We start from the raw sequence: 18,778 nt of genomic DNA on the forward strand, positions 1-18,778 counted from the left end.
GCGAAGGGAGGCTGTTGTCCCTCTCGGCGTACCGTCGGGACAAGGGGGCGGAACAAAGGGCGGGGTGAGTGGGCGGGGCTCTCTTTCTACCTGCCTTCAGGTGTTGGCGTGCGGCCCTAGGGCCCCCACGCACGTCCTGGCGGGATCAGTAGCATCTGCTTTCTAGCACTGATGGAGCGAGCTACGGTTCGGCTGCTGCGCGCCGGCGCGCTGGTGAGTGCGCTCGAGGCCGGCGTCTTGGGGGGTGCCGGATTACCTTGGCAGCGGCAGAGGGGTCTTTTCCTAACAGGACTGGGGTGGGAGGGTGGTGTGTGCCCGGTCCCTGTCCCGGACCCGCGCTTCCCTCCCTCCGCCAGGTCTGTCCCAAGACCTGTTACCGCGGGCAGGCCACGACCCCGACCTCTCTCCAGGCTTCTGATCCAACCGGCCTCAGTTTCCGTAAGGAAGGCTGGGAGTAGCAGCTGGTGAGAAGTAGGCGAGGGACTGGCCTAGAAGCTTTTTTGGAGGAGCAGTGAACCTTGCGTGGGGTCGGAGAGACAACAGCTGCAAGGAAGCTTTTGAAGGTCATTGGATCCTGAGATTCTTTGGAGGCATTTTGCAGAGATGTCACTTATCTGATGCCGACTTTTCCCAATGCTTACGTTTTCACCGCCTACCCTTACCCCCTAAAAAGATCGTTGAATTGTGAGCAGTCTCATTTTGCGCAGTTCACGCCTGTCCTCTTTAACGCGGCCCTGCTCCAGAGTTGGAAAGGGACCTCGGAGTTGGTGGGCCTTATCGGCCAGAAGGAGAATTTCCTCTGCCCTTTAAGCCGGCTAGGACGCGAGCATCTTGCACGGGGGGCTCATCGTGGCACAGAGGAGCCCTTTCCTATCCCTCTTCCTAGAAAGGGAACTGAAACCTGCCTCCCAGGTCCGCTTTCCAGACCTCCAAAAACTGTAGACTCTTGCGTCGTCGAGTTCTCATCACATTGAACCTTCAGCCCTTAAGACGCGCTTTCCAGAACTATCCCAATACACTCCCGTTTGTTGGTGCACTTTATGGGAACTTTTCCACTGCTGGTTTTTTGCTTTTTATTGTTATTTGCATTTGTCTTTAGTGAGTTATAGGCCCTTTCCTGTTTCAGTCTGATACCCAGAGGCAAGGCTCTTTTTGTTTCATTAGAGATAATGTTTGGCTCTTTTACAGGCTTGGGATATTAAGGAAATTAGTAAAATCACATTAGTGTATTGTCGTAAAGAATTAGGTTTTTATGGTTACTGCTTAATACCATTTTATAGCCATTGTGTAATACTTTAGTGAAGACAGGGCACGCTATTTTATAATTTGAGCCTCTTCTCCTGTTCTAGAGCCAGCATTTATTGATCACATACTAGGTGGCAGCCATGTGCTGGGTGCTTTACCTGTATCATCTCATTTAATTCTCACAACCATTCTGAAAAGTAGTTTATAGTCTTTCAGACGCAGAGGCTCACGCTAAAAAAGGTTAGGTGACTTGACTTGCTCGAAATTGATTAGAAAATGGTAGAGCTGGTATTCTAACTGGTCTGTGTCTTGCCGCTCACACCGTTCACTGAACCCAGGGTAGGGAAGGCACGACCAGGGAAGCTGGACGAAGACTGAGGAACTGTAGGGACCGCAGGCATGTTTATTCTCGGGTCAGCGGCAGCAGCAGCAAGGAGTCTTCAAAGACTACTCATATATTAAGACAAAGTGGCCCATGGCCAAGTGCGCGCACAGGCCCAGTGCTACCAAGGTCAGAATATCATTGTTTAAAGAATATAAGGTACGAGACCGTGAGAGAGTGGGACAGGAGAACCTGACTGACTCCGTGTTGTCAGTTAATTTCTCCACAGTCTGCTTCTAAACTTAACCTTCCTGCACCAGTGCCTCCCCTTCCTCAGAGATATCAAAAGCCTATTTGGATTTGTTGGTTTTATTGTGGCCTTTGGGGCTCTTTGGGCTTCTCTTGTGCCTCAGCTGGTAAAAGATCTGCCTGCAATGCAGGAGTCCTGGGTTCGATTCCTGGCTTGGGAAGATAACCTGGAGAAGAGATAGGCTACCCACTCCAGTACTCTGGCCTGGAGGATGCCATGGCCTGTCTAGTCCATGGAGTCGCAAAGAGTCGTGACTGAGTGACTTTCACTTTCACTTGTAGCTCTTTTACTTAAGTTAGCAAAATCTGATGGACGGGATGTTGCCTGTAGCAGAGTGGGTTAGAATGTGGGTTCCGTAGACTGGTCGCTCAGGTCATGGGCAGCTTACTTAACCACTTTGGGTCTCAGTTTCTTGACCTGTAAAATGGGGAGAATAGCAGTACTTATACAGTGGGAGCATTGTGAAGATTAAATTAATTCATAAGCACTTGAAACGGTGCCCAGTATTGAGTCAGCTCTCTTTAAGTGTTAGCTTATTATTGCCTTGCATGAATTATTGCCAGTGCTAAATAAATAGTTCAGAGAGGTGTGCTTACAGAAGGTAGGGCTTGACGTGAGCACCAAAAGAAGGAATATCTTAGGTTTAAGTAAAGCTCAGAGGGGTGAAAGTTCAAGACCAAGGAGATGTACTAACAAAGGTTGGAATGAGGAGTAGTTGTGCCAGGATAGCTTGCAGAGGGATAGAACGAATTCAGCTGGCAGGACTTTACCATGTTCAGAGGTTATGTCTGACTGCACTTGTTCCTATAACACTGAGTATAGCCCAAACAGCATTGCCCACAGTCACAGACAACAGCTTTTTTTGTTTAATAAAACACAGCATTTATAATGCTAGTACTCGTCGGTACTGAAAGGACAGTATTTCTTTGCAATTTGTTTTCCACCGTCCTTTCTCTCTGGTGCCTTGAAGGCTAACCATAAAGATCTCTGGCAGCCGTAAGATTCTTTCTCCTTTCTCTTACAATCCTTTAGTACTAACCCTATCTTAGACTCCCATTGAGATGAAGAAATTACACATTTTCTAAATGGAGTGGCTTAATGATGGGCAAAGATTGGGATGTTTAGAGGAAAGGTAATTTAGGGGGAACAGAGGGAAAATAATTCTCTGTTAGACTTTTAATTTTAAAAAATGCCAGTGAAACGTATCTCTGGAGAGTTTGGGAAGCTGGGCAGGATGAGGATCTGGAAATCAGAAAAATAAGAACTAAAGAAGTAGGTATTAGCTGAAGTCACAGGTGAGCCTGGGACATCTGAGGGACTGAAAGCTCCAGAGAGCCCAAGTCTATGCCTCTTGGGGTACATTACAGACCATGCTGGGTGAATGTTGCAGAAAGGCAAAGCAAAAGAAGAATAAATGTAGGATATCCGAGGAGGCTTTGTGGCAAACGTGCATTATTCAGAACTGGAGGAAAAGAAGGAGAAGTCTTTTCATCTCCTTCAGTCTTTTCATAAGAGCAGAAGTACGAGCAGAGATTGTGCCACATAAAGAAAACAACCTAAGGAAAGCAGAGGCAAATGTTTTTTGAGAAGTTCCAAGTGCAGCCCCCTAACCCAGGGCAAATTTTTGGAGATGCTGGATTGAAAATTGTGGCAGGGTATGAACTTGGTTCGTTGACCCATGAAGAACTGCTTGAGGCGCTAGTGCTGTCATCATTGGGTTTGGCAACCAACTGGCCCCTGCTGGCGTTGGACTATGCCATGCATGTTCTGGAATTTAGGTGTGCTAACTTCGGTCTTAACTGTTTTTTCTGCTACCAGCCTGGTTTGCCTGAATAGGAGTAAGGGTCAAAGAAATTCCCAGCTCCCAGAAGGTATTGGACCCAAGTTAATTGCACAATTAAAAAACCAGATTCATTAATAATTCCTTCTTTTAAGATTCCTTTGGAAATAAAGGAAAGATAGTCTCTGCTTTCATTTTTATGCACTGGTAGTTTGGGAAGGAGAACGTGCTGACTTGCGAAGGTTATACAGAAGGCAAACAGGTCTCCTTTATGCTGGTTCCTGGCACTGTGCTCTATGTTGGTTGATTTAGCCCACTCCTGAGGCAGTCCGATGTTCTTCCAGAAGTTGGTGGCATTGTTAGGAACTACTAGTGACTGGAATGAAGAGCTACAGACAATGGAAGGGAGAGATTACATGTTCAGTAGTTTTGGGGAACACCTTAGAAGAGAAGCTACTGTTTGGAGAGAAAGCATGCAGGGATTCAAGAGATTCTGTTGCTAAAGTTTTGGCCCGAGCATATTAAAACAGAGAAAGGATCAACTTTAAAACCTACAGTGAGATATGCAGTACTTATGTCAGATCTTAAAGTGGATATCCTATGTTTAGTCAGAATTGAGTAGCTGTATTTAGTCATAATTGAGCTGCATCTTTCAAATCTAAATTCTGTGTTAATTGACCTATCAACCTATAGAACTGTTGATATGCCATATTACGCCTTTATCCTCTCATGGATCATAAAAACATCAGAAAATCACAGTTCTCATCTTGATTAGGGTAATTAACCTAAAGCAATAACAAGCAACGAGCATAATTAAGGGCATGCATGTGTGCTAAGTCATTTCTGTCATGTCTGACTGTGTCACCCCATGAACTATATAGTGCTCCAGGCTCCTCTGTCCATGGGGTTATCCAGGCAAGAATACTGGAGTGGATTACTATGCCCTCCTCCAGGGATCTTCCTGACCGAGGGATCGAACTTGTATCTCCTACATTGCAAGCAGATTCTAAGCCACCTGGGAAGCCCATAATTAAGCAAATTGACATTTGATCTTGTATGTATTATCTAAAAAAACTTAGTATGAAGGACCTTCCTCCTCTCTTCCTCTATTTCCTTTTTGGAGTAACATATATATTTTGAAGAAGGAAATGGCAGCCCACTCCAGTATTCTTGCCTGGAAAATCCTATGGACAGAGAATCCTGGTGGGCTACAGTCCATGGGGTTGCAAGAGTTGGTCAGGACTGAGTGACTAACACTTTCACTTTGCTTTCACTTTGAAATTGTTTTTCGCCTTAGCCCTGCCATTGTCCATTCCTCCTAGCAGGGTACGAGAGATCCTGTTTCTCCTCCTTCTTGCCAGCAGTTGGAGTTGTCAGTAAATTGTTTTAGTTTAGCCATTCTGATAGGTTTGTAATTATATCCCATTGTGTTAATTTACTTTTAAAGTAATTCTTACAGTTAGACACAGTTCAGTTGCTCAGTTGAGTCCGACTCTTTGCGACCCCATGAACCGCAGCACACCAGGCCTCCCTGTCGTTCACCAACTCCCAGAGTTTACCCAAACTCATGTCCATTGAGTCAGTGATGCCATCTAACTATCTCATCCTCTGTCATCCCCTTCTCCTCCTGCCTTCAATCTTTCTTAGCATCAGGGTCTTTTCCAATGAGTCAGTTCTTCACATCAGGTGGCCAAAATATTGGAGTTTCAGCTTCAACATTAGTCCTTCCAATGAACACCCAGGACTGATCTCCTTTAGGATGGACTGGTTGGATCTCCTTGCAGTCCAAGGGACTCTTGAGAGTCTTCTCCAACACCATAGTTCAAAAGCATCAATTCTTCAGAGCTCAGCCTTCTTTATAGTCCAACTTTCACATCCATACATGACCACTGGAAAAACCATAGCCTTGACTAGACGGACCTTTGTTGGCAAAGAAATGTCTCTGCTTTTTAATATGCTACCTAGGTTGGTCATAACTTTCCTTCCAAGGAGTAAGCATCTTTAAATTTCATGACTGCAGTCACCATCTACAGTGATTTGGGAGCTAAAAACATAAAGTCAGCCACTGTTTCCACTGTTTCCCCATCTATTTGCCGTGAAATAATGGGACTGGATGCCATGATTTTAGTTTTCTCAATGTTGTGCTTTAAGCCAACTTTTTCACTCTCCTCTTTCACTTTCGTCAAGAGACTCTTTAGTTCTTCTTCACTTTCTGCCATAAGGGTGGTGTCATCTGCATATCTGAGGTTATTGATATTTCTCCCGGCAATCTTGATTCCAGCTTGTGCTTCCTCCAGCCCACCGTTTCTCATGATGTACTCTGCATATAAGTTAAATAAGCAGGGTGACAATATACAGTCTTGATGTACTCCTTTTCCTATTTGGAACCAGTCTGTTGTATCATGTCCAGTTCTAACTGTTGCTTCCTGACCTGTATACAGGTTTCTCAAGAGGCAGGTCAGGTGGTCTGGTATTCCCATCTCTTTCAGAATTTTCCACAGTTTATTGTGATCCACACAGTCAAAGGCTTTCGCATAGTCAGTAAAGCAGAAATAGACATTTTTCTGGAGCTCTCTTGCTTTTTCGATGATCCAGCAGATGGCAATTTGATCTTTGGTTCCTCTGCCTTTTCTAAAACCAGCTTGAACATCTGGAAGTTCATGGTTCACGTATTACTGAAGCCTGGCTTGGAGAATTTTGAGCATTACTTTACTAGCGTGTGAGATGAGTGCAGTTGTGTGGTAGTTTGAGCATTCTTTGGCATTGCCTTTCTTGGGGACTGGAATGGAAATTGACCATTTCCAGTCCTGTGGCCACTGCTGAGTTTTCCAAATTTGCTGGCATATTGAGTGCAGCACTTTCACAGCATCATCTTTTAGGATTTGAAATAGCTCAACTGGAATTCCATCACCTCCACTACCTTTGTTTGTAATGATGGTTCCTAAGGCCCACCTGACTTCATATTCCAGGATGTCTGGCTCTAGGTGAGTGATCACACCATCGGGTGCAGACTTATAAATGAAGACAAGTATAAGAATACTGTGACACAATTTTTTTTTTTAACCTATGAGAGGCATGCAGAGACCTAAACATTGGCCTACCAGATGTTTTGGCAAGATGCTAGGGACATAGGACCCGTGATATATTTGCTAATGGGAAAGAGAATGATTTAACTGCTGCAAAGCACAGTTAGAGAAAATTTATCAGTATTTTTGAGTTTATTTTGCCCTTTGCTAGAGAATTCCCTCTTCTAGCTTATGCTGCAGGTAGAAGTAAAATGCACAGACGTGAAATCATGTAGATCCAAATTTACTGTTTGCAGCATCTTTTAAACAAACTTTACTTTGAAATATGTAATTAGATTCACAGAAAGTTACATAAACACAGATAGTAGAGACAGAGATTCCCTTGTCCATCACTCTTTGATTCTCCCGTAGTTACATCTCAGTCATACAGTTATTGAAACCAGAAAATTGATATTATTGTAATAACAAGGAAATAACAACCCACCAAAATGGTATGAAAATTACTCTAACCCTAAACCATTTGACCATTCAGCAGCCTCAAGAAAGAAGCATTTTCTATATTCAAACAGAGCCTGCTGAAAGTACCTCTGCAGATATAAACAAACTTTCTTTTCTCTTGTAAATCTATTGTCAGTTATTTTCCAGCGCCCTCACCACACCCTAACCCCTACCATTAGAAGCCAAAGGGGTAGAGAAGTTCTCTTCCAAAGAAATGTGTACATATATTTCTGTGGTATTTTATCTCCTGCAGATTTGTATAACCAAGTCCACAGTCCAGGTGCAGATGGACACATTCACAGCAAAGATCTTCCTTGTTGCAGCATTACTTATGAAAACAAAGGGAATTCTGTTACATGTTAGAAACCTCTCCAGAATATATTGCTACCTGGGGTTGGGAGAAACCAGAATATGGTACATAGTGTGCTGTCTTTTAGAAGGACCAGGAGGAAAATAAACAACTGTGTTTCTATTTGCTTTATGTTTGTTTGTGAAGATTACCAGATGGGTGTGTAAGAAGCTCCCCTATGGGAGGCTGGATGGGGATAAGGCAGTAGCTTTTTTGAACATCTGGTCAAACCAAAAAGTTTTAAGTAGGGCAGCTGGGAGTGTGGTGTAGGGGGATCAGGGAAGGCACATTTGTGGATCATTTATCTTGGACAAGTGAATCATTTGGCTTTAGAAAGTTGTAAGAAGGGGTTGAGTTTTTACTCTCCACAGTCAAGCATGAAAACCACAAATTCTGGTTCATGCTATTATTCCATGTTAGAATCACGTGTTGACCGAAAAAAAAAAAAAGCACAACGTAAAAGTTGAGAATTATGTTTTATCAGCAGATAGTTAACACCGAAATCAGATTGATTATATCCTTTGCAGCCAAAGATGGAGAAGCTCTATACAGTCAGCAAAAACAAGACTGGGAGCGGACTGTGGCTCAGATCATGAACTCCTTATTGCCAAATTCAGACTTAAATTGAAGAAAGTGGGGAAAACCACTAGACCATTCAGGTATGACCTAAATCAAATCCCTTATGACTATACAGTGGAAGTGAGAATTAGATTTAAGGGACTAGCTCTGATAGACAGAGTGCCTGATGAACTATGGACAGAGGTTTGTGACATTGTACTGGAAACAGGGAGCAAGACCATCCCTAAGAAAAAGAAATGCAAAAAAGCAAAATGGCTGTCTGAGGAGGCCTTACAAATAGCTGTGAAAAGAAAAGAAGCAAAAAGCAAAGGAGAAAAGGAAAGATATTCCCATCTGAATGCAGAGTTCCAAAGAAGAGCAAGGAGAGATAAAGCCTTCCTCAGCGATCAATGCAAAGAAATAGAGGAAAACAATAGAATGGGAAAGACCAGAGATCTCTTCAAGAAAATTAGAGATACCAAGGGACCATTTCAGGCAAAGATGGGCTCAATAAAGGGCAGAAATGGTATGGACCTAACAGAAGCAGAAGATATTAAGAAGTGGCAAGAATACACAGAAGAACTGTACTAGAAAGATCTTCACGACCCAGATAATCATGAAGGTTGATCACTCACACTCACCTAGAGCTGGACATCCTGGAATGTGAAGTCAGGTGGGCCTTAGGAAGCATCACTACAAACAAAAGTAGTGGAGGTGATGGAATTCCAGTTGAGCTATTTCAAATCCTAAAAGATGATGCTGTGAAAGTGCTGCACTCAATATGTCAGCAAATTTGGAAAACTCAGCAGTGGCCACAGGACTGGAAATGGTCAATTTTCATTCCAATCCCCAAGAAAGGCAATGCCAAAGAATGCTCAAACTACCACACAACTGCACTCATCTCACACGCTAGTAAAGTAATGCTCAAAATTCTCCAAGCCAGGCTTCAGTAATACGTGAACCATGAACTTCCAGATGTTCAAGCTGGTTTTAGAAAAGGCAGAGGAACCAAAGATCAAATTGCCATCTGCTGGATCATCGAAAAAGCAAGAGAGCTCCAGAAAAATGTCTATTTCTGCTTTACTGACTATGCGAAAGCCTTTGACTGTGTGGATCACAATAAACTGTGGAAAATTCTGAAAGAGATGGGAATACCAGACCACCTGACCTGCCTCTTGAGAAACCTGTATACAGGTCAGGAAGCAACAGTTAGAACTGGACATGATACAACAGACTGGTTCCAAATAGGAAAAGGAGTACATCAAGACTGTATATTGTCACCCTGCTTATTTAACTTATATGCAGAGTACATCATGAGAAACGGTGGGCTGGAGGAAGCACAAGCTGGAATCAAGATTGCCGGGAGAAATATCAATAACCTCAGATATGCAGATGACACCACCCTTATGGCAGAAAGTGAAGAAGAACTAAAGAGTCTCTTGACGAAAGTGAAAGAGGAGAGTGAAAAAGTTGGCTTAAAGCACAACATTGAGAAAACTAAAATCATGGCATCCAGTCCCATTATTTCATGGGAAATAGATGGGGAAACAGTGGCTGACTTTATTTTTCTGGGCTGCAAAATCACTGCAGATAGTGATTGCAGCCATGAAATTTAAAGATGCTTACTCCTTGGAAGGAAAGTTATGACCAACCTAGGTAGCATATTAAAAAGCAGAGACATTTCTTTGCCAACAAAGGTCCGTCTAGTCAAGGCTATGGTTTTTCCAGTGGTCATGTATGGATGTGAAAGTTGGACTATAAAGAAGGCTGAGCTCTGAAGAATTGATGCTTTTGAACTGTGGTGTTGGAGAAGACTCTCAAGAGTCCCTTGGACTGCAATGAGATCCAACCAGTCTATCCTGAAGGAGATAAGTCCTGGGTGTTCATTGGAAGGACTGATGCTGAAGCTGAAACTGCAATACTTTGGCCACCTCATGAGAAGAGTTGACTCATTGGAAAAGACCCTGATGCTGGGAGGGATTGAGGGCAGGAGGAGAAGGGGACGACAGAGGATGAGATGGCTGGATGGCATCACCAACTCGATGGGCATGAGTTTTAGTGAACTCCGGGAATTTGTGATGGACAGGGAGGCCTGGCGTGCTGCGATTCATGGGTTCGCAAAGAGTCGGACACGACTGAGCGACTGAACTGAACTGAATTGAACGATAACCCTTTATGTGAGACAGCAAGAGAGATACAGATGTATTGAACAGTCTTTTGGACTCTATGGGAGAGGGCTAAGGTGGGATGATGTGGGAGAATGGCATTGAAACATGTAAATTATCATATGTGAAGCAAATCGCCAGTCTAGGTTCGATGCATGATACAGGGTGCTCTGGGCTGGTGCACTAGGATGACCCAGAGGGATGGGATGGGGAGGGAGGTGGGAGCGAGGTTCAGGATGGGGAACCCATGGTGGATTCAAGTCAATGTATGGCAAAACCAATACAATATTGTAAAGCAAAATAAAGAAATAAAATTTTAAAAAAATAAAAATAAAAAATAAAAGACACTTGCTCCTTGGTAGAAAAGCTATAATCAACCTAGACAGCATATTAAAAAGCAGACACATTACTTTGCCAACAAAGGTCCATCTAGTCAAGGCTATGGTTTTTCCAGTAGTCGTGTATGGATGTGAGAGTTGGACTATAAAGAAAGCTGAGCACCGAAGAATTGATGCTTTTGAACTGTCGTGTTGGAGAAGACTCTTGAGAGTCTCTTGGACTGCAAGGAGATCCAACCAGTCCATCCTAAAGGAAATCAGTCCTGGGTGTTCATTGGAAGGACTTATGCTGAAGCTGAAATTCCAATACTTTGGCCACCTGATGTGAAGAACTGACTCACTGGAAAAGACCCTGATGCTGGAAAACATTGAAGGCAGGAGGAGAAGGGGACAACAGAGGATGAGATGGTTGGATGGCATCACCGACTCGATGGACATGAGTTTGAGCAAGCTCCAGGAGTTGGTGATGGACGTGTAAGCCTGGTGTGCTGCAGTCCATAGGGTCCCAAAGAGTCAGACATGACTGAGTAACTGAACTCAACAGAATCAGAATTTGATATCCATTGAAACATCTCTATCTAAAATTACCCTTGTTTTAAACAAATATAACCAAATTCAGGTTAAACTTGTTTGTAAAATGAATCTGATTAATTGATTATATTGGCTCCTTTAAATTGACTGTGCCAAAAGTTTTCATAAAGGTGTCTCAGGACCAGGAAAACCATACCAACGGCTTGTCATATATTTTTGCTCTGTGGATTTAGGTGAATTCCTTGCTTTTTGAGATCCCCAAAATACCGTGAGACTTTTGCACCTGTTAAGATGTGGCCTTCCTAATTTCCCTGATAAAGCTGTTGGGAACGTAAGCGTTTTCAGTCTCTGGAGGGATCAAGTAGAAAGGAAAAAATGTTTCAAGTCTGCTAACAAATATATAATTTACCAAATTGCTGTCTGTCATAATTAGCTTAAGGGGAAAGATTTTCCTCACATCTGGGAAAATAAGATTAAAAGCCAATAGTATTTTACAAAACAAAAAAATTATAACTGTATTCACCAGTGTATTCAAGTCAACTAATTTCTTTTTAATAGTTTTATGAAATCAGTTTACATTAGACTTTTTGTATATCTTACCCAGTTCAACAGTATGATTTAAAAGTTATTAAAAACCTGCAGTTGTCAAAAAATCCTTTCTTTGAAACTTCTTGAAGATTAAGCAGTTTTATGATGCACCATTTTAAGTGCAAGTCACTGCAGCTGGCAGCTCCAACCCAGGAAGCCTGAAGCAACTAGACATCACCAGAGCCCAGCCCCATGTTGGGTGTCAAAATCTGTTACTGAATTCAGGTTCTGCTGCTTGGTACTCAAAGACAATAATCAAGAGGCAAGTGTCAGAAAAAAGGAAAGGTGCTTTAATCAGAAAAGCGGGAAATCTGGGGGCAAGGTGGGTTCATGTCCTGAGACCACCGCCAAAGATTCTGCTCAGCCCTGACAGTTTTTAAAGAGGGGAAAAACGGGGGGGGGGGGGTGGGGTGCAGAATATCAGTGAATCCCTGATGCAGAAGGTTGGATTCTGCCTCCTTCTCCATTGTATGCAGACTGGCTCATTCTCTTCAGACGTTATCTTGGGATTAAAGGGCTAATCTTTACTTCTTGGAAAAGAATCAGCAGGGTAGGCAAGGCACAGTGTGCATTCAGGGGAGTGTAAGTCGGGAGTTAGGTTAAATTGCTCGGTGCTCTCATTTCTTAAATAGGTTCTTTGAAGGGAAGAGGAGGACAGAAATGGGGAAACGGGAAAGGGGCAGAAGAGCTGCTTTCACAGTTCTGTAGTGTCAAAATCGAGTTGAATAGAAGGACCCTCAGTTGGCACTGGAAAGTTGCTCGTTGGTGTGGGGAAGTCCCTCAGATGTTGGAATTGGTCTCAGAATCATTACAAGTGAATCACACAACCAGACTGAGATGGGGTGAAGAAAGAACTTTCAGAAGCACTCTTTTGACTGGCTACATGGGGCTAAAGACAGAACTGAACCCAAGCACTCCGATTAATTTGATTCTCACGGTGTAGTGTGTTCTGAAATGATTTCATGTATGTGCTAGGTTTGAACAAGCAGATTCGTCCTAGCCAATGAGAAGCCCATAGCCAGGTTTTTCATTGTCAGAAGTTAAAACAAGAAAAACTGGCTAGAATGAACTCTTGTGAAGTCTGGTGCTTAATGGAATTAAAAAAAAAAAAAAAAAGATTCTTGCACATGTGCAGTAAGGAGAGCCAGGAAGGCACAGGTGGTGGGAACCACTGTCTACTAGGGCGCAAGGTATTGTTGTATCCGATTGTGTCCTTGGAAAAGACCTCTCTTCTGTGTTCCTCTTTACCTTTCAGATGTGTGAAAGCTTCTTGACTGAAACACTTGAAGGTTCCCAACAGCACTTTGTTAGCTAGAACGTAGCAAAGAAGGGCTGTGATTCACTCAATGAGTTAAACAAGTTTCGCCAGAACACTCAGCAGTTGGGCGTTCGTAAGCTTCTTTGTGCTGTTTGTGGAAGGTAGACAGCAATGTAGTTGTGTTTATACACCTTTTCTCAAAATGTTTTAAAATGCATAAAATATATAGGATCACAAAGGAAATTAGTTACCATAAAAGTGATACATATGCCTTACATTGCAATACAAGAATATGTGCTTCTTAAGTAAGACCTGACAGAAATTTGGATAACTACTATAATTTTGAAGTGGTGATGAGCCCCCAACAATATTTCAACTGATGTAAAGGTATCTGTGATTTATTTTGGTGACAATCACAGATAATAACTACTGTAACTTGTTGCCAACATTCAAAGAATACTGATTTCCTTGATTAGCATTACCTAATAATGTCAAGGCTATGGTTTTTCCAGTGGTCATGTATGGATGTGACAGTTGGACTATAAAAAAAGCTGAGCACCGAAGAATTGATGCTTTTGAACTATGGTGTTGGAGAAGACTCTTGAGAGTCCCTTAGACTGCAAGGAGATCCAACCAGTCCATCCTAAAGGAGATCAGTCCTGGGTGTTCATTGGAAGGACTGATGTTGAAGCTGGAACTCCAATACTTTGACCACCTGATGCGAAGAGCTGACTCATTTGAAAAGACCCTGATGCTGGGAAAGATTGAGGGCAGGAGGAGAAGGGGATGACAGAGGATAAGATGGTTGGATGGCATCACCAACTCAATGGACATGGGTTTGGGTGGACTCTGGGAGTTGGTGATGGACCGGGAGGCCTGGCGTGCTACGGTTCATGGGGTCGCAGAGTCGGACACGACTGAGCGACTGAACTGAACTGAATCAAGTATTAGCATAATCTCTAATATTCCAGTTAGAGGTTAGTGAAATAAAATATAGTTTTTCCCCATCTATGTTCTTGGGCTTTGTTCTGCCTGTAGGAGCCTGCAGACCCCAGATTTGATCATTAGTACTTCTGAGTGCAGCAGAACTCTGGGCAGTTGAGTAGGAAACAGATCAGACTCAAGCTTCGAAAAGTATTTGGCAAGGCATAAATAACCATTATTCCATTCAGCTAGCAATTGCTGCTCTATACAAAAAAATGTGATGATGTGGTGCAATGGGTTATAACCGTGGAAAATCATTTTGATGGAGTGGACACCAAATTGCAGAGGCTGAGGTCAACACTGAAGGGCAGGGGGCAGTTGAAAATCATCGTGGAAACCTTGGGCTGAGCTGTTAAAGGCAAGGCAAGGAGATATCTCCTTTATTAAGAACTGCCGTGTTAAAAGGAAATCTTTTTTTTCTTGCCCAAAAGGAGAGGTGTTATCTTTCAATGCTTTGGTTTATAATGGATTCCATTCACTTAGCATACACAGCCACTATTTTATGATGAGTATCTTCAGTAGTCTCCTGTACTTGTACACCACTTTTTTAAAGTACGTTTGCCCCTGTTATCTTGTGTCTAAAGTAACTGCTATGGGTTGAACAGTCATATACTTTGTCAGTAGCAATATTGAGACTAACGGGGTCACAATTGTGTCAGCACGGAAAACTTGATACAGTAAGACCCCCTGGCATCCTAAGTTTCTCAGTGCTGGGTTTTCTGCTGAAGATTAGCTTTGGTAGAAAGGTGATGTACAGCGAGTTCTGTAGTGGGTTTAGTGAAGCAAATCTCCCCTAGAAATAAGAAATGTGGGCAGTGTATTACAGCTTTTGACATGTAATAGGCAAGATTCCAGAACATTTTGTGGAGAAAGTAGCTTGGCCGGTTCTTTCATTCATTCGAATATAGATTGAGGGCCCCATCCAGCCACTGACCAGAAGGGCACCCACACTTAACTCCAGCTCCCCTTCTCCCACTCTTCCTCCCTCCTTGTGCCTGCTACTGCTGATCACTCTGTCTCCTTCTGCTGCTTAGCAACGCTCCCCTGCCCCACCCCGCAGAGGTCGGGTTGGGGGGCCCCTTCATACTTGCATTTCTGACTCACTCCTTATCCTGTGTTTTCATTCTTGTCATCTGTTTCAACAGGAAGAAGGCGGTGTCTTCCCCCTTCCTTTTATCTAGTCCCAAGTTTTCATGTCTCAGCTCTGTGTTTTAATGAGAAAAGAAAAAGGTCCATGCAGCTTTGCCCTGAATTGTCTGTCTCCTAATTCTCAAAACAAATCAGCTAGAAAAATTGAGATGGACACATTTTTTTTTTTTCTCCCTGACTGGCCAGTATTTCTTTTCCCCAGGAGAACCCAGAGCAGACTGCATGTACTCTTAAGCACAGAACTGCAGAGACTAACCCATATGTAGGTGAGATTAACAGTGATGTCAGACATGGTGACTCTTATTTCTTTTTTCCTCTTTTTATCAATAAGCTTTTCAGTGAAATCTCAAAAGATATTAAGAAAATATATTGCAATATATTACTACGTATACTTTTTTTTTTTTCCCCCAGGCCAGGCTTTATTGGGACTCCTGCTGCAGGGTGGGGGTATATGAGAACAAGCCAACAGGTTCCCCTGCTTACTTTGCACCCCAAGGAAGGCTGAGCTTGTTCCTTATATGGGAGAGGGTAGGGATGTGTCCAGGGGTCAGGTAGGAGGGGTGGCTTACTTAGGTGGTCTGCCCACCCCTTAGGTGGTGTTGGGTGCTGGAGCATGCTTTTGCTCTTCATGGCAGTTGGGTTTTTTGGTCTCTTTGTATCCTTTGCCCAGAATCTGCCCTAACTGCTCATGCAAGCAGTTATTTTTCATCCCATATAGTTTCTTTGTATTTTATTGCTGGAGGAGAGGTTGTTCAGGTATAAACTTTGCAGCAGTGCAGCAAAGGGTCCCAGATCCCAGACCTGTCTCATTCCCCACTGAGAGACTCTACATTGTTGTTCTTAAGATGCTCAAGATTCTGAAACTTCTTCCTGCTGGACAGGGACCGCAGACCTTAGCCTACCCTAGAGGTGTAGACGTCCCTCCCTGACTGTTCCAAGGACCTATAGGGACCTGGGCCACTCTCCACTGGAGTGGGCTGAGTTCCTTGAGCAATCATGAGCCTGACATCAAGCTGTTGGAGCCAAAAGGACACAAACTTAACCAAAAGGTTAAACAAGCAAGGGATGTAATGGAGAACAATAACCATTGAAGGACATAGAAAGAGAAGGAACCTGGTTAACTTTGGTCTTCCTTAATGTTGATAAGGGAGGCAATATCACCTGGGCTTGTTCAGTTGAGTTCAGTTCAGTCGCTCAGTCGTGTCCGAGTCTTTGCGACCCCATGGACTGCCGGGCCTCCCTGGCCATCACCAACTCCCGGAGCTTCCTCAAGCTCCTGTCCATTAAGTCGGTGATGCCATCCAAGCATCTCATCCTCTGTCGGCCCCTTCTCCTCCTGCCTTCAGTCCTTCCCAGCATCAGGGTCTTTTCCAGTGACTCAGTTCTTCGCATCAGGTGGCCAAAGTGTTGAAGTTTCCGCTTCAGCATCAGTCCTTCCAATGAATATTCATGACTGATTTCCTTTAGGATGGACTGGGTGGATCTCCTTGCAGTCCAAGGGACTCTCAAAAATCTCCAACACCACAGTTCAAAAGCATCAATTCTTCGGCATTTAGCTTTCTTTATAGTCCAACTCTCACATCCATACATGACCACTGGAAAAACCATAGCTTTGACTTGACAGACCTTTGTTGGCAAAGTAATGTCTCTGCTTTTTAATATGTTGTCTAGGTTGGTCATAGCTTTTCTTCCAAGGAGCAAGTGTCTTTTAATTTCACGGCTCCAGTCACCATCTGCAGTGATTTTGGAGCCCAAAAAAGTAAAGTCTCTGACTGTTTCCATTGTTTCCCCATCTCTTTGCCATGAAGTGATGGGACCAGATGCCATGATCTTAGTTTTCTGAATGTTGTGTTTTAAGCCAACTTTTCACTCTCCTCTTTCACTTTCATCAAGAGGCCCTTTAGTTCATCTTCACTTTCTGCCATAAGGGTGGTGTCATCTGCATATCTGAGGTTATTGATATTTCTCCCAGCAATCTTGATTCCAGCATGTGCTTCATCCAGCCTGGCATTTCACATGATGTACTCTGCATATAAGTTAAATAAGCAGGGTGACAATATGTAGCCTAGGCTTGTATTTCCTTAATATTAAATTTTATCCGTTCTGGCACATTGATCCAAGTGCAGCAGGAAGCAGTTGTTCTGTCAGAAGATTATCAAGGATCAGACAATTGTCAAGAACCATGTCAGCCAAGGGAACAAGAACATTTCCAAGTCCCTATAAGACTTCAAATAGGAGCCAACCCTCTACATCATTTTACTTAGCTGTCCGATGGTGCCTATCTTTTGAACAGGTATCTCAGAGCTTCTGGCTCACAGGTATACTATTTTCTGTTGTGACCTGCAGGGTTTCTGAGGGTAAAAGCTTTAGTCTGGACAAGTGTACCCAACTAGATATCCCCTGCAATTTGACAGCAATCAGTTCAGTTCAGTTCAGTCGCTCAGTTGTGTCCGACTCTTTGCGACCCCATGAATTGCAGCACACCAGGCCTCCCTGTCCATCACCAACTCCCGGAGTTTACTCAGACTCATGCCCATCCTGTTGGTGTTGCCCTCCAGCCATCTCATCCTCTGTCGTCCCCTTCTCCTCCTGCCCCCAATCCCTCCTAGCATCAGGGTCTTTTCCAATGAGTCAATAGGTGGTCTTGGAGAGACCCCTCTCTCCAGGTTTTAAGAATTTGGTCCCCCCCGGGTTTTTTTGTGTGTGTGCGCGTGAAAGTACTACTCCTTCCTCTGTATTTTTAATGGGGGCTGGCTGTGCCTTGTGGGCCTAGTCCCGGATTTGCTTAATTTGCTTTTTTTCCCCTCAACTTTACATTTGCTTTTTAATTTTGCAAAGCTTGACTTTGTTTCTTGCCTGTTCCATGAACTCTGTCTTGTCCTGACAGTGCCCTCAGCTTCTCAGAAGCTGGTAAACTCTGTCCCTATGTTCTCTCAGGCATTTGGCAGATCCTCAGTATATTCTGTTAATTTTTGTTGGCCGCAAGGAAAACACTAATTCTTTTAACAGCTTCACTGAGGTATAATTTATGTAGCAATATAATTCACACTGTGTAATTATAATGTGGTTGAATGATGATGAGTCTGAGCAGGCTCCGGGAGATGGTGAAGGACAGGGAAGCCTGGCGTGCTGCAGTCCATGGGGTCGCAAAGAGTCGGACACGACAGAATGACTGAACAGCAACATCATTTGTCCTTTTTAAGAGTATAATGCAATAGTTTTCAGTAAATACACAGAGATGTACAGCCAGCATCAGAGTCCGATTCTGGAACATCTCCATCACCCCAAAAAGATCGATGTGTCCTTTGGCAGGCACCACTGTTCTCGCCCTGAAACACAACCACTGCTCCACTTTGTGTCTGCGTGGATTTGCCTGTTCTAGAAATTTCATATAAAGAGACTTACATAAATAAATGGTCTTCTGAGCCGGCTTCTTTCACTTGGCGTGTTTTGTGTGTGTTCAGGAAAAAACTAATTCCTCATTTGTTTCCCCTGTACTAAAATTCTACAGAAAAAAAATTGGGAAGGCATAACAAGCATTTTTTCCCCAAAATAATTCATCTTCATATAATTTCTTCATGTATGCAATTTACACTTATCCATTTATTTAACTTCCTATCTTTTATTACCCCTACACCCCGATGTCCTAATCCCTGCATCCCAAGCCAGTTATCTGT

At 43.3% G+C, this 18,778-nt stretch overlaps 1 protein-coding gene across 1 annotated transcript in view; it reads left to right on the forward strand.

Annotated features, from left to right (window-relative positions):
* Window positions 1–14: 14 nt before the first annotated feature.
* Window positions 15–18,778, forward strand: part of ACADSB (acyl-CoA dehydrogenase short/branched chain) — a 35,210-nt gene continuing 16,446 nt past the window's right edge. The window contains exon 1 of the mRNA XM_043925689.1: window positions 15–213. Coding sequence (XP_043781624.1) covers window positions 172–213 — 42 coding nt within the window. The 5' untranslated portion in view covers window positions 15–171. The remainder of the gene's footprint in view (window positions 214–18,778) is intronic.

Source organism: Cervus elaphus, chromosome 15 (assembly GCF_910594005.1).
Source record: "Cervus elaphus chromosome 15, mCerEla1.1, whole genome shotgun sequence".
NCBI lineage: Eukaryota > Metazoa > Chordata > Mammalia > Artiodactyla > Cervidae > Cervus > Cervus elaphus.